Genomic DNA, 16,330 nt, shown 5'->3' with positions numbered 1-16,330 from the left:
TCTTAAAATGTTGTTGTTATTATGTGATTAATTCACAATGCATGCTTGCATTTTGTTTTTTTAATTAAATTTATCAGGGTAACATTGGTTGATAACATTATATATATTTCAGGCATACAACTTTATAACATCTGCATATTTCATTATATGTTCACCACTACAATCTAGTCTCCATCTGTCACCACAATACCCATATACAATCAGTCTGTTCTGAAAATAGAACCTACTTCAGTCCATGGCACAGTCTAAAATTTCCAAGAGCTTTACACACTGCCCTAGTATTTTCCATCAGCTCTATCTATGGTCTGTGATTGGTGGTTTTTCATAGTCATTGCCTTTTCCTTTAGTTTTACTTTTTGTCTTCTCCTCTAAGGGAATTGTGCTGCATTATAGAGACCAACGGGTATTAGAGGCAACCTAGCTTGTTTATTCTCTGTAAAATCCACAATGTCTGATTAAATCCGATGTGAGAAATACTTAATTTCTAAAAACATAATATGATTCATTCAAGCATTGACTTCCAGTTCTCATTTTAAGATCTAGGAATCTCTAAAGTGTAAGAAGCAAATATTCCACGTATTCTGACCTATTTCCCTTTTACTTTGCCAGTCCCCTATCCTCATGGATTACATGAGGGACATAAAAAGAAGGAAAGAACATTTGGAAAATTGACTGTGAGCCGCAGCCACTACATTTCTCAGATTCCTGGACATTGACTCACATGTCTCACTTCAGAAATCACAAATTCTGCACCTCTTTCTTTCTTACCAGGAAGACTAAAAAAATTTACTCATTTTCATGCTAACTAAAGACACGAGCTACAAAATGGAATCCCTCTCTTTTAAAATTCGAATTACGTAAAATTTTAACACGGAAAAAATTTAAATATAAGGATAGCCTCTACCATACTGATAATATTATATCATAAAAACTAAAAATAAATGTAAAGGAAGAATGATGAAAGAGAAAGATGCTTTATCAAATGTAAAATATAGTTTCATTTGAACCACTAGTGAACACATGCAAAGAAAAGTAGAAGAACAATAATTTTTCAATGTATTTAAAAATTATTAGTGACGGCAGGCAATTTCTTTATGCAGAAATTTCTAAAGAGCACAGGTAATAATACTAGCTGTCAATGTCAATATGTGACAGCTAACAGATACTGAAATATATAACCAGTAATTAAGGGCTGTTTGTTATTTATATTTTTAAATAGTAATTGAAAATGAAGATTGTGTTTCAAATTGGTTAAAATATAACTTGGGTCCTATATCAGTTTTTTCAAGTGTTCCATTCTAATACATACATGAATGGCCAAAAAGTGGCAGTTTCCAGGATGGTTATATTTTTCACCATCAAAGGTAGTAATTAAACTTCCTTCCACCTTACATCTTCCAGGACACAATGCTTCTGTGCAAGACCACTTTGCCTCTTGGCATGTGCTGTTAAAATGAAACAGTTATATTAAAGGTCATCAATCATGTTTTTAAAAAATCACCTATTACACTAAAACATTAAGTTTTATTAGACCTAACATCTCATTCCCCACCTAACATCTCAGCTCTGGTAAAATGTCTCGCTGATGGTGGTATCCTGGTGTTTTAAAAGACATGAATTCCATTGAATAAAATGATTACATCTGCCTGCATTAAACATATAAAAACTTGTAAACTGAATTTCATGGGTTTGTTCAAATGGAGCATTTTTTACTACTACTATTAAAACACCTGCTATATGCCACATTGTAGACCTGCACTGTCCAATACAGTACAGTCATATAGCTACTGATGATTTGAAATGTGGCTAGTCCTGATGGAGATCTTCTGTAAATGAAAAATATACACAGACTTCATAGATTGTATAAAAAAATTATAAAAATCTCTCAATTATTAATAATTTTAAGTTGAAATTATTATATTTTGGACATATAAAATATAGAATTGAAATTAATTCCACATTTGTTTCTTTTGCTTTTGTAAAATTTGTCAACTAAGAAGTGTTATGTGAGTAACATTTGTGACACATTATATTTCTCTTGGACATCACTGTTTTGGACATTTATAAATCATAGCTATTATTATTCATAATTATTAATAAATTATTATCATACCAATAAACATTTTTATTTATAGGGAAAATATTATAGTATAAATAATAGATTGGTTTCCATTGAGTCAAATTATTTACCCAGAAGGACATCAGACATTTCTTAGAAAAGTGTTTTAGGGTCCTGCAGAAATTTAGAGTTTTAGAGAAAAGTTATAATAAGGAATGGGGAAGTCTTTCTTGTTAGCAAATTGTGCTGCACTCAAAAGGAAGACTCAAACTAACTATTCAAAGAGAAATAGTCTACACTAATTTTCGGCACAATAAAATCAACTCTGAATTAATTACACCTTCACTAGTTTAGCCTCATATACAATTATTTCAAAAGTGTTGGGTTGTCTCTGTACATTTTATTAAATATTCTTGGTAATCAGCATAACTGCTGTTTTATTATTGTGACCATACTTTTGTATTATTCTTTGCTCTATATTTGCAACCACCAACTGGATCACTATTCAAAACACTATTTCAGTGAGTAAAAAATATTTTCTTTTAAAGATACACTGAAAGCTTACATATTTAATACAAATAGCACACGAAACATTCCTCAAAATATAAGACAAAATATCAACACAGAAAATCCAAGAGGCTGCTTTTTATTTCTAAAATGTTTATTTTAAGGGTAAATTTAGAAATTATTTCAAATTAGATGAAAATATTAGTATTTTCTTACTATCGACAAAATGTGGACAAAAAAGACACACATACCACTGAGAACCACAAGGACCTTGTCGGACTTCTCCTGACAGATAGACTTTTCCATTAGATTCACAAGGACACTTAGCCTTTAATACACATGTCCCTTTCTCTCCAATATCATCCAGAAGATAACCTAGAATACATTATGTACAATTAATCTCAAAACTATATAAACATCAGTAAATTCTCAAGTAGTATATTTTGAAATCACTGTTGAGCTAGCTTTTTAAAGTGCAAACAGGCACTTAAAATGGTAATTTATGTTTAAGCAGTTACTCCAAGTTTGAGAACTGGCAAGTGTATAATGTTTTCAGCCACAGAGCAGTCCTACTAAGTGAAATATAGAACCAGAGGATGATTTGTGGAGTATTATAGCCTGTAGGTACTATAGAGATAGGTTAACTCTTAGGTTATTGAACTGTTAAGGTTAACTTAAAGGTTTCTCTCCACTCCACATCTACAGTTTGTTAGAAGGCTGGATTATGAATAGGTGAATTCATTAAAGATCTTGTCAGAGATAAGACCACAGTTGGTTTTAGTGTAAAATACTATTACCTTCTGGGCAGGTGCAGCCACTCACACATTCACTGTCTTGAAAAGGAGCCACATTAGAGCAAGTTGCAGGATTTGAGAGGCCACATTCTTTGTAAATATGTTTTTCTGGGCATCTAGGTTTTTCTGGAGAAATATAAAAATTTGTATGCATGAAAATTAGGGCATATTAATGTGCTAAATATATGACATTCTAATAGGTGCCTTTTCAAATGGGATTCTTTGAGTCTAATTTTCAAGATTTGTCTTTAAAGATACTCAGCACAACTGCATTATGCCAATTTCCCATGCATTATTTTACAAAATAAGATTTAACATGGAGAAAATGTATATTAAACAGATCATTTCATCTTACTTTGAAATTGATAACCTACTTGTATTCTAACTTATAAGGATTGAGCTAATCATAAGTGGAAATTACATATTTGTATGAAGCTCATATTTATGTTTTATTAATCTTTTTGAAAGAAAATCATAGTATTCATCAATATACTTTTGGTAACATTTCCAGTATTTTTACAGAGTTTTTACAGAATTTTACAAAATTTTACTCATTTTTGCCAGTGAATTTTACTTACTATAAAGATATAAATTTCCTAATTAAGATCTTAACACAAAGCATTGCAACCTGTGACAAGTCACTTCACCAAATGGGCCTCAATGTCCTACTAAATGCACATAAGAGACAAGACTCTGTCATCTCTATGAGGGCTTTCAGGGCTTACCATCATCTGAGAAGACTACTTTAAAACATAGCACAACTTTACAGTAATATAAAGAGATAGGAAAAACTAGGTTTTCCACCATTCATATGAAAGATAATGCAATAATTTAAAAATAATACTACAAGTGGTGGCGCAGTGGATAGAGTGTCTACCTGGAACACCAGGGACCCAGGTTCAAAACCCCAAGGTCACTGGCTTGACCGCAGGGTTGCCAGCTTGAGCATGGGATCATGCCAATGGTTGTGGGCTTGAGCCTAAGGTCACTTGTTTGAGCAAGGGGTCACTGGCCGAGCTTCAGTCCTATTTCCCCAGCACCACCCCGGTCAAGGCACATATAAGAAGCAATCAATGAACAACTAAAGTGCTGCAACTCAAGTTGATGCTTCTCATCTCTCTCCTTTCCCCTGTTGCTCTCTCTCTATCTTTTTTGCTAGAAATAATAATAATGATAATAAATAGCAATTCTACAAGAATAAACTCTGTGTACTGCACACTCACAACTATAAACCTACTTTTGTGCATCCCTGTATAAACTTCCTCATTTGGAATCAACGATCAAATGAAAAACCTACCGCAATCCACATCAGAATCGTCTCTCCAGGATTCATAGCTGCCGGGACCATCTGAGGCACAAAGGCGGGACAATTCTGAATAAGTGTCACATGTAGCCTTTTTGTCTCTATTTTGGCAGTACTCATCAATGCAAACCATTTTGTAGTCATTGGCTAAAGCAGCAACCTTTCCACATTTCTCAAAGTAGAGTCCAATAATTTTGTTACAGTGCTACAAAATAAAACATTAGTTTTAGTAAAACATGAGAAAAACAGACAATCAAATAAGTAGTTAGGAAGAGATAAATTCAGAGGCATTTTCTGGCATAACATCCTGTAGCTGTGACAGGGAGAGTTCTTAGATGCTGGTTGAAATGAAGAGTTTTGATGTATTATAGTTGGTACAATTACTCATAAAAAATACTTCACTTCTGGCATGTGAATTGTTATAAAACAATTTCAAAAATTATGTCTTAACTAATCCAAAATCCTCTAAAGGTGACATGAGGTTTAGAACTCAAGAAAGTGGAGCCTAACCAGGCGGTGGCACAATGGATAGAGCGTCGGACTGGGATGCAAAGGTCCCAGGTTCAAAACCCCAAGGTCGCCAGCTTGAGCGGGGGCTCATCTGGTTTGAGCAAGGCTCACCAGCTTGAGCTCAAGGTTGCTGGCTCAAGCAAGAGATCACTTGGTCTGCTGTAGCCCCCCGGTCAAGGCAAATATGAGAAAGCAATCAATGAACAACTAAGGTGCTGCAATGAAGAATTGATGCTTCTCATCTCTCTCCTTTCCTGTCTGTCTGTCCCTATCTGTCCTCTTTCTGTCTTTCTATCTCTCTCTTTCTATCTCTGTCACACACAGAAAAAAGAACTCAAGAAAGTGGAAAAGGTGAGTGAAGGTGGGATCAGTCAATGTCAGAAATTGGATGGTAAATGATTGAAACCACAATAGAAAGGATATTGGGCCTTTAATTGTTAGTCTGCTTATATTTGATGAGTAAACTGATGACAGTAAAACACAGACTCTGTTTTTCCATCTATGTGAGTTTTCTCTGGAAACAACATATTTGTTCTTATGTTGGTTAAGGAAGTAAAGACATATTAATAAACTTCAAAAAGTTAAATTTTTAATATATTTTAACTGCTACACAGATTTTTTTTTATTTTAACCATTTTATTTTTCAAGAAACATGAAAGCTATTGCCAAGCAAATGCACAATTTGCACCAACTAAGCCTGAGACAGCAGATAATATTCTCCAAGTGAGGTATAGAATGAAGTGAAATAAAACTTTCAGATTGTTTTATTATCTGTTGTCCTTTATGTATCTTTCTCACTAGGTTATAGCTTCCTTGCAGAGGTCTCAAACTCGCGGCCCGCGGGCCGCATGCGGCCCGCCGAACAATTTTGTGCGGCCTGCAGACTAATCCACAAACTACAGTTTCTGGTCGTTTTGTGACACTGAAAAGTGTTGCGTAACAGTTGCCTTTTGTAGACCTAGTGCAGCCCGCCAAACGGCTGTGATCTTGCTCTGCGGCCCACATGCTGAGTTGAGTTTGAGACCCCTGCTTTAGAGCAAGAAATATAACTTTGAGTCCTGTGGACTTAATACAGTATCTTTTGTATTGTAGGTCTTTATTAAGTATCCATTGACTTTAACATAAATTTATGTATGCATTTAATTAACATTTTTAAGCAACAATGAGTAAATTCTCACACAATATTCAACTAATAGGGGATATTTTTATCACTTCACATTCATTCTGAAATATCCCCTAATTTTTGTGAGCAGTATAGATGGCATCTTATCATAAGCACCAATGAGTGACATGGGTAAAAATGGAAAGAAAATGTTTTCTAACTGCAAAGATCAAGAGAGTTTCACAAGTTAAATAGTAGATGATCTTGTATAATGCCATGGCTTAATTTGATTTGCCAGAAGATGACAAGATGGTTATAAATGTAATAACCATTGTCAACAAAACAAAAATGTCTTCTATCTATATATATCTTAATCTTGAGAATTTTGTTCTAAATTAAAACAGGAATATGTGAACATTCATTAAGTCATCAAATAAATCTATCAAATTCAACACAACAGAATTATACAAAGTTGAAAAATTCACACAATAAATGGTGACTATCTTCAAGTGTTGTAGTCAAAAAGATTACCTGGAACTTTTTCAAAAAGAAGGTAAAGGATACAAAGGATGACTATTCAGACTAGCTATCTGGGGCAAAAGTCAGAGGAGAAACTAGTTCGTAGGGAAACAATATATGGATTTCTAAATTGTAAGAGTTAAGTTAGTACCCATCAAGCAGCAATATTGGAGAGATGAAACATGTCAGCTTACAGACAAACTAAAACACTATGCAAAGGGAATTAGAATTGTCATTCTAATATAGAGTTAATATCATAGTGTTTTAGGAGAAAACTTATATCAGCATGTATATTAGACTAAAGCTGAGAAGCAGACTACAGGGACCATGGCGAGGAAGCAGTTGTGGAATTCTAAGAACATATAAGTGCTTAGAAAGATGTTGATTACCTAAATTGAAACCAAGAGGAATGTTGCTGAAATTTGCTGCTAGATGAAATATTAATTTCTTACCTGTACTCCAGCCTCACAAATTTCATAGTTTTTACTAAAAGCTTCAGGACAATTCCCAAGAATTCTGCTATTGGCAATATGCTCATTGATATCTTCTCCTTAAAAAAAAAAACAATGTTTGGTTCACAATATTCAATACATATATGCATTATTTTCAAGCTAAAAATAGAGGGCAACATAAATATACAAATACGTTATTTTAACCATTTTTAATACTTTAGAAAAAATGCAAATTGTTCTTAGATTTTATGTAAATATGAGCAATTACTCTATAATTTTCTTTTGGGAAGCAATTTTCTTATACATAACATATTGAAATCTTACCTGGTGTGCTGTTGAAATTACCACAAAGACCACAAGTTGGATATTGCTTGTGAAGAGTGAGCTTTAAAAGAAATTTATAAGTAAATATTTATAAACTATTGAAAATATCAAGACAAAATTTACTCAAACCAAAGAAGATGGCTCTTTATATTTAATTCCACCTAAGTTGGTTCTTTAGGAATGTACTACAGGGGTCTTCTGTTTGCTTGTTTTGCTGTGTGTTTTTTAAAGGATTTAGCTATAGAATCTGGAATAAGTCCTGACTCTACCACTTATTATGAGTCTTTGGACAGGCTTTTATTAGCCTGATTCTCTTAAATTCAATCACCTTTAAAATAAGATTAATAATAGTAAGTCTTTCAAGATGTTTTAAATATTAAGATAACAGCTGTATAGTGACAAGTATGCAGAAATTTATCAATAAACTTTAGCTCTTATTTTTCTTGTAATGTATTGTATAATTGTTTTTATAACTAAAAGCAAAGAACAAAAAGCATAAGATTATAGAAAAATAATGGATAAACTTACTGAGAGTTTATTATTTTTGTCCCACATTAAAGACAAGATTCCTCTACGGCTATTCAAGACATTATATTCTCCATATTTTTTAATGTGAATCAGTTTATTGTTATATGGTATCTGTACACTGAAAAATATGAAACACAATACATATAAAAGTAAGAAGTAGTATTTTAACATATTTGTCTGATAATTCATTTTTCTATACTTGGAAATGTTGTCTAATAAATATTTGAAATTTTATATCATTTCAGAAGAGATACAATGGCTCTTGTTTCTAACATTTAAAAAACTTAAGGAACAATAAATAAATTTTTGGGACCTGGGAGAAATGAACAAAAAAAATTTCATTGGTTTATATAATAGAATAATAATGAAATCATTTGATATGTTCACAAGTACAGTATCATGCCACATTTTATTATCTTGGTAAGTATTCAAATATGCTATCTTTTCCAAATATGTATTGCTAAGTCTAAAAATCATGGTCTAAGGGCTTCAATCCATTTTAAAACCTCAAGTTTATATTTATTATAAAACATACAAATAAAAATTGAAAAATTTTTAACAGTTTTGTTGAATGTTGCCCCACATTTTAATACGTAAAAGAGTCAAACAACAGAATCACTCTTTTTCCTTGTTATAGAAATAAATATTTTATGCTCTCTGTCTTATATCTTTACCAAGCTCATTCCCAAGAATGAATTTATTTATTTATTTATTTATTTATTTATTTATTTATGTATTTATTATTCTTTTTAGAGAGAGGGAAAGAGGAAGGGGAGAAGGGGGGGAAAGGAGAGAAATGAGAAGCATCAACTTGTAGTTGCTTTTTCTCAGTTGTTCATTGATTGTTTTTCATATGTGCCTTGACCAGGGGGCTCAAGCTGAGCCTGTGAGCCCTTGTTCAAGCCAATGATCTGGGGTTCAAGCCAGCAACCTTGGGATCATGTTGATTGCCCTTGCTCAAGCTGGCAACCTTGGGGTTGTGAAACTGGGCCCTCAGCTCAATCCACTATGTCATCACCAGTCAGGTTTCAATATTTTATTAAAGATATCAAAATAGGAAAAGAGGACACTGTATTTTACTATCACTTCCCCATTCAACCTTTCATTTTTCCCCTCAGTTTACTTTAAATAATTCTATAGCATTTATCCAAACAGTATGGGATTTACCTTTCTTCATTAACTAAAATGGTATCACCAGATATAGAGATGACATTATTGTCAATTACAACTGTTATTTTTTCAATCTCACTCTCATTGTTTCGTTTGATTTCAATATTGAAATCTCCAGATTCAATGCAGTGACGGCAGAAAGTGTATGTGCATGATGACTTGAAGGAAAAGATACGGCCATTGAAAGCTTTATATGCTCCTTTGTCCCAAGTAGAAGCTTCACCTACAAGATATTTAGAGAAGAATATTCATAATTATTTAGAGCAATTAACATACAATCCAGTTCGGATTTTTCAGAAGTATTTATATTCAAAGATAAAAAAATATCACGAAGGCCCTGGCCGGTTGGCTCAGTGATAGAGTGTCGGCCTGGTGTGCAGGAGTCCCGGGTTCGATTCCCAGCCAGGGCACACAGGAGAAGCGCCCATCTGCTTCTCCACCCCTCCCCCTCTCCTTCCTCTCTGTCTCTCTCTTCCCCTCCTGCAGCCGAGGCTCCATTGAAGTTGGCACGGGCGCTGAGGATGGCTCTGTAGCCTCTGCCTCAGGCACTAGAATGGCTCTGGTTGTGACAGAGCAACACCCCAGATGGGCAGAGCATCGCCCCCTGGTGGGCGTGCCGGGTGGATCCTGGTCAGGCGCATGCGGGAGTCTGTCTGAATGCCTCCCCATTTCCAACTTCAGAAAAATAAAAAAAATTAAAAATCACTAAAAGAATATATTCTTACTGCTACCACCTTCATTCAGTGCTGTTCTTTCTCCCATACTGCAAAAACACACTGAAAGTAGCGTCTGAGTCCTTGGAATACCCAAAGTTGGCTGAAACAAACATGACTAAAAACATCTTGTTTCCCTTGGGAAAGAGAAAATGCCTCTACTATGGGGAGGGATCCACGGATGGAAGTTGTAATCTGTATTTATTGTTTTTTATACAGATAGTCTTTCTAATGTTGTCTAAGTGGGTTGCCATTTATATCAGATGAGTATAAAGAATTTTATTATTTCTTTTTATATGTATAGATGCACATACATACACATAAATATATATGTGAATGTGTTGTGTTTGTGCATACTTGGAGGAAAAGTAATAGTAATGTGGTGTCACTCAAAGATAAAATTATTAAATAGATAGATGAGGGGCAAATTTTTAAAACTAGTCTCAAATCTTGGTTACTTTGTAACTTCTTTAAGTGCTGACTAGCTTGGCATAAAAATATGGATAGAAATCAGAATAGTTTTTACTTACCAATAATTGCATTTGTTTCTGAGTATTTGGGGGTTGCTTCCGGAACATGGGATCCTTTTTCTATTCAACACAATGCATAGATTATTGAAATTTCAGGACATATATTGATTTTAAATATACAGTATATTTTGACATCTCCATGAGAATTTAGAAGTTGATATTGAAAGCCATAAATGGTTTTTTTATACTGAATATATCATTTTACTTTGTGAGAGCTGCTGTTTGTCAAAGTCATATGCATGGCTATCTCTGAAGTCCATACTTTTTCTTGGAATAATCAGCCATAGTAGTTCAGAAATTATTAAAAGTTGATTCATTTTGGATCATCTACAATTACAAATATATGTTGCATCCCTAACAGAACTATTTTTTTCAACTACAAATTTTAATTAGCCATTGCCCAAACAGGTCCAAGGTAGATTTTATTAAACCAGTCTATTAAATAATGCTAATAACTCAATTATCTATGTAAAGATCATATCAATATAATTTTCCTGATAAAAGGGAAAAATCTGTATACCTTGAAATGTAAGTTCCCATGATTATTTATTTCTAATGCACTGACCACTTTATATAACCAAGTAAATATCTAGGAAATCTTAAAGCAATGTCTAAAACCAAGCAAAATAAAACAATAATAACATAATATTTTGATAAAAATTTTAAAGTATCTATCATAATGTCATCTATTGTGTATCCTAAAGCTACTTCTCTTTACAACAAGATATCTTTACTAGAGTTGAGTGAAAATAGGTTTAAGGTTTTGTTTATAAAGTAATTTTAAATAATATATGTAAAATTTTTTTAAAGCTGCACTATATATATATATATATATTATTTAGGCTTTCTTAAATTATAATTTACTCTCTTATTCATGAAATTGTTTTAAATATGTAGTTGGTTATTTAATCTTTAGTACTCAAAGTACTTACTACCTATAATTCTGTGGCCATCTAATCTAGTGACTTCCAAGAGAAGCACTTAGAAATTCAATTCAATATGAGAAACATATAAGAAGTTATTATTGATTTATGAGAATATATGTATATACTGTTTCAACACTGAGAAGTCATAAATGGAACTACCTGGAGTAGTGAGAGGTCCAGAGGTACTGGAGTCAGGTGAGCTTGTGACACCTAAAACAAAATGATTTCTGTGTTGATTTTACTTGGTAAAATGTGAAAAGAGATTTTAAAATTTGATGAGAAAATCATGGATTCAAGTTCAGCAATGCCAATGCTAGCACACTTGAAAACATGTGAAATTGTATAAGAAGAAATTTATATACAATCCTCAACTGAACCAACCTACTGGAATAAGAAAATTAAATAAGTCACTAAATGGACTGACACAAAATTAATTCATTCCAGATCAACTGCTTAAAACTTATTCAGGAAAAGAGATAAGGATTATAGAGACAGTTCCAGGTCTCCTACCTCAGTTTCAATCAAACCAAGTTTCACTTTAAATTGTTTGACATTTGGGAAATCTAGGTAGTATTTCAAAATGCCTAATGAACAAAGGATTCTTCATTCCTAAGAACTGGAAGTATGAAATCTACTGATGTAGGTGAAAGGAGATATTCATCTCAAGATGTGTAATGTTAAGAGATCTAGAACCTGCTTCAAAGTCACTAGGCTTACTTCCATTAGATACACTACCAGAAAGAACACCAGTTAATGAAAGTCTGTCATTCATATGGAGAATTGAAAGCAGTTGAAAGTTGAATTGCAATGAACAGAAAAGTCTCAAATAGGTAAGCATTCCACAATAGAACGATAGCAGGCAATTATTCCTTGGTACATTTCTCCGGAACAAAACCTAAGTTTGAATACCTGAGCTAGACAGCAGATCTGTTCAGAAATTCAGTGTCACTTAAACTATGTATTTGTACCAACTGTACCTAAACAAACTCAATTGCAATAAATAATTGGTGATTTTAAATTTCTCAGTTCTATTAAAGTGCTGACCTCAAAATGATGTCATAAACTTAAGAACAACCCCAAATAATTACTGTTTCTGTATGATCATAGTTTTTATTAGCAGATATATTGATAACCAATTCTGACCTAAATCAACCAATACTACACTACTATTACTAATTAGACTTCACTGAAATAAAAAGTATTTATCTTAAATTTGAGTTATAAATATGAATCTTGACTAATTTTCAGAACACTCATGTCATTAGAAGAGGACTTACTACCTATAATTCTGTGGCCATCTAATCTAGTGACTTCCAAGACTTCTCAACAAGGTTAGCAGCATCAAAATAGTTCCCACAGCATAATAAATATTATTTTAATAATGTGTATACAAACTCTGAGACTATTAAATCTAATGGTTACATTAAGTGAAAATACTAAATTTATCAGAATTTCAGAAAGGATGAAACTTGTTTTCTCCTCTCAGGAATGGACCAGAAAAACAAACAAAACTTAATCCACTAAGACCAAATTCAAGATACAAAGCTCACGGCTAACAAATCAATGCTATTCAAATCAAGGCTACTCAATTCCAAATCAATTTTTCATAGAGGCCACTAAAACAATTTCACACCAATATATTCACAGCCACAAAACTAGTCCTACACCCTATACAAAACAAACATTAAATGACTTCCTGATTGTTTCTAAATATATTTTATCATTTCAGGATTTGGGCTTGCTTTGTACATCATTATTAATGTTTATAATTGTCACTGCTATTTTAAAATGTATATTAGAATCCCAACTCTCTAATAATCAAAAATAATTCTCCAATTTCCAATCCAGTCCAATTCTTTCCAGTATCACGGATACCTAGATCACTAAGGCTAATGTCACCAGCATCTGGTCCGGAAGTATCACTTCCAGATGCACCCTTCCTCTCTTCACCACTCTCAGAACCAGAAGACAAAGCCATTTGTTTTCCTTCTAATGAAAAATCAAATTGTAATTAAAACAAATAAAAAAGAAAGAAAATAATTTGGATTATTAGTAATAGAATCCAAGTTAGGACACCTGAGCCACTGACACCAGATCCAGACTCAGCAGGTCCACTACCACTCTTTTCATTCTTACCAATTTCACTGACTCCAACTTTCTGTTGACCAGGTGACCCCAAATTGGATCCTGAATCTTCAGAAACATCACCGCTTCTGGCACTTGAGCCACCTGCTGAACACAAAATGATGGTCACAGGAATACCTTGCAATGCATACCATGATTGAGCATTGTTCTATGCACAGAAATTAACTATCCATACCTTGAGCACGGAAACCAGAGCTGCTAGCACCACCTACTTCATTTCCTCCAAAGCCTGTACCACTACGGCCACTGTCAACAAATTGATTTGAATCAGAATTTCTAAAACCGGATTGAGTTTCACCATTCCTTTCTCCATTTCCGAAGTTAGAAGACTGGGTCCTTCCATCTAATAGAAAAGCAAAATATTATTTTTTAAAAAAGGAAGTGTGTAACCCATTTTAATTTCACTGAAAGAATCCAGGTTTGTAGAATGCTTGAGTTATGGGAGATTTGGGGATTCGTGCCCAACAGACATGCTGCTGCCCATTCCATCAATCTCCTTATCACCAAATGCCCAATCACCGATTCCCGAATTTCCAAAATTATCACCACCGTGTTCACCCCCACTTCTTGCACTGGTACTTCTATCAGAATCGTAAACATTTGTCACAAGAACATATTTAATAAATTTTATAATTCAGAAAATTTTCCTCGAATGTCTTTCCTTCAAGTCCAAAATCAAAAGACCCAGGACTTTCATGAACAGAAAAATCAAAATGTCATTAACTAAAATAATGACTATTTGAAACCCAGTGGGGTTTCCAGGAACAGAAACGGGGTGATACCTGAGCCACTGTCATTAGGGCCAAGGCCTTTGAACCCACCCCCTGCAGATTCACTGCCAGTCATTCTATCTTCTCCAATCTCAGGGTTTCTAACGCCCTGTTGGTCACACGCCCCTAATTAGGAGTTTAAATATCCAGAGCTATCACTAATAAACGTATGCCACTTCTCTAACTGCAATTACCTGCAGAATATAAAATGATTGTCACAGAGTGTATTGAAATCATGTTAGCACTCAGAAATTTTATATACAAAAATGAGATCTCAATACCTAGATCACTGGAAATAGGTACTCCAAAACTACCCGCCCGATTTCCTTTAATTGTTGGCTATTAATGTCACTGTCACTAAATAAACTTGAACCTGAAGCTCTAAAATAAATGCAGCATTACCCTTCCTTGCTCCAGACTCCTAACCAAAAGACCCAGTCGCAATTTGTGGAAAAAATCAAAATGTTAGTAAAAAGCACTCCTCCTTAATTACTTTATTTTTAAATGTTAAGGTATTTTTAACCACTTAGATAACTTAATTAGTTTTAAATTTTCTGGAAGGAGTCTTAATGGGAGTACCTACACTAAGGATCCGATCCACGTCCCGTGGATTCTCCCCAGCAGATCCTCTGCTGCTCGTTTCAGTCCAACGAGCTCTAGAGATTTCCAATCCCTTTGATCACCTATCTATCACCAAACCACGCCCCAAATTTCCAGAGGCACAAATCCTAAATCTAGCCCCACATCTTGTGTTGATGCTATCTGCTAAAAACAAAAAACAAAAAACAAAACAACAACAACACACACACACACACACACACAGATTGTCACTGGGAAATATTTAAATACAATTTATGACTCTTTACATTTCATGCACAAAACCTGACAAGTAATCACTGGTACCTGATTTTCCAGTGTTTTTATTTCATTTTAAACAAAGCCTTTTTGTTCAAGACCACTGAGTTCAACTCCAAATGAGCCAGAATTAGCAAGACCAAATCCAAATTACCACCAAGTCCAAAATCAAAAGGCAAATGAAAAATTAAACTCTTATTAGGAGCAATAAGCAAAGGATGTAAACTACTTATACTTTTTAAATAGAGTCTGGATCAGAATTCCTGAGCCACTGACATGGGCACCAAAGCCCATAGATTTACTAACAAACTCTTTCTGTTCTTTCTGTCCCCACCAGTTTCCATGTCTTTTAAGGTAAATAGCTTGGACTTAAAAATTACATAGATTTGTCTGTACTCTATTGATCCACACTTCTTCCACCAGCTTTATTTTTAATAAATATTTCTATTTATCCACACTCCTTTAAAGCTACTTTTTCTGACACTTACTTTTTAAGAAAACTAGTTCATCTATGAGTACTAAAACTCACCAACATTGCAAATGTCATAGAGAAACATGAGGCCAAAATGTTCCTGTTCTTACAACAAAAACTTGGAAACAAGAGATTTTAACGGGCTTTCCCAAAGTCCACAGAAGCTTAGTGGGAAACACTGAGGATAGAAACTGAGTATTTCCCTTCCAGATCCAAGTTCCTTCATAAAAGCATTCAATCTATGGGCCTCTTTATTACAGTGTTTAAATTGCTGTTGAAGATAACCCAGATCCTTTAAGAATCAGTTTTAAAAATCTTTCCCATGAGTTTCTCTAACAAAAAGTCTGTGTTGGTCAAAAACACCATCACCAATCCCTGCTTTGCTAATTGATGGCTTTTCTGTCAGAGGAAGAAATGAAGAAACAATTTAGAAGACTCGTTTCACCAGCAGCAGGATTAGAGCCAGCTAATCCATTTGCAGCACAGCACTCACATCAAATTCACTGGCGCCAGATGGATACCTACCAATTTCATTTTGGTTTGAAGCAGTGCCATCAAAATCGGTACCACTGGAGACACGGTTGCCAACATCATTTGCTGCATTGGTTTCCTCTACCATGCAAAAATACAATTATTATCAGAGAGAAGTTG

General features: G+C 34.0%; 1 protein-coding gene across 1 annotated transcript in view; it reads right to left on the bottom strand.

Moving 5' to 3' along the window:
* LOC136391575 (mucin-19-like) overlaps positions 1-14,182 on the bottom strand; it is a 46,672-nt gene extending 32,490 nt beyond the window's left edge. The window contains exons 1-13 of the mRNA XM_066363326.1: positions 14,053-14,182; positions 13,758-13,925; positions 13,574-13,666; positions 11,597-11,647; positions 10,512-10,571; positions 9,266-9,491; positions 8,099-8,216; positions 7,571-7,631; positions 7,247-7,344; positions 4,658-4,868; positions 3,364-3,486; positions 2,818-2,941; positions 1,310-1,445 (exon numbers count right to left, since the gene is read on the bottom strand). Of these exons, the coding sequence (XP_066219423.1) occupies positions 1,310-1,445; positions 2,818-2,941; positions 3,364-3,486; positions 4,658-4,868; positions 7,247-7,344; positions 7,571-7,631; positions 8,099-8,216; positions 9,266-9,491; positions 10,512-10,571; positions 11,597-11,647; positions 13,574-13,666; positions 13,758-13,925; positions 14,053-14,182 (1,599 nt within the window). The remainder of the gene's footprint in view (positions 1-1,309; positions 1,446-2,817; positions 2,942-3,363; positions 3,487-4,657; positions 4,869-7,246; positions 7,345-7,570; positions 7,632-8,098; positions 8,217-9,265; positions 9,492-10,511; positions 10,572-11,596; positions 11,648-13,573; positions 13,667-13,757; positions 13,926-14,052) is intronic.
* Between the last annotated feature and the right edge of the window lie 2,148 nt (positions 14,183-16,330).

The sequence above is a fragment of the Saccopteryx leptura genome, chromosome 2, assembly GCF_036850995.1.
Source record: "Saccopteryx leptura isolate mSacLep1 chromosome 2, mSacLep1_pri_phased_curated, whole genome shotgun sequence".
NCBI lineage: Eukaryota > Metazoa > Chordata > Mammalia > Chiroptera > Emballonuridae > Saccopteryx > Saccopteryx leptura.
This window is presented reverse-complemented; position numbering and strand designations above follow the sequence as displayed.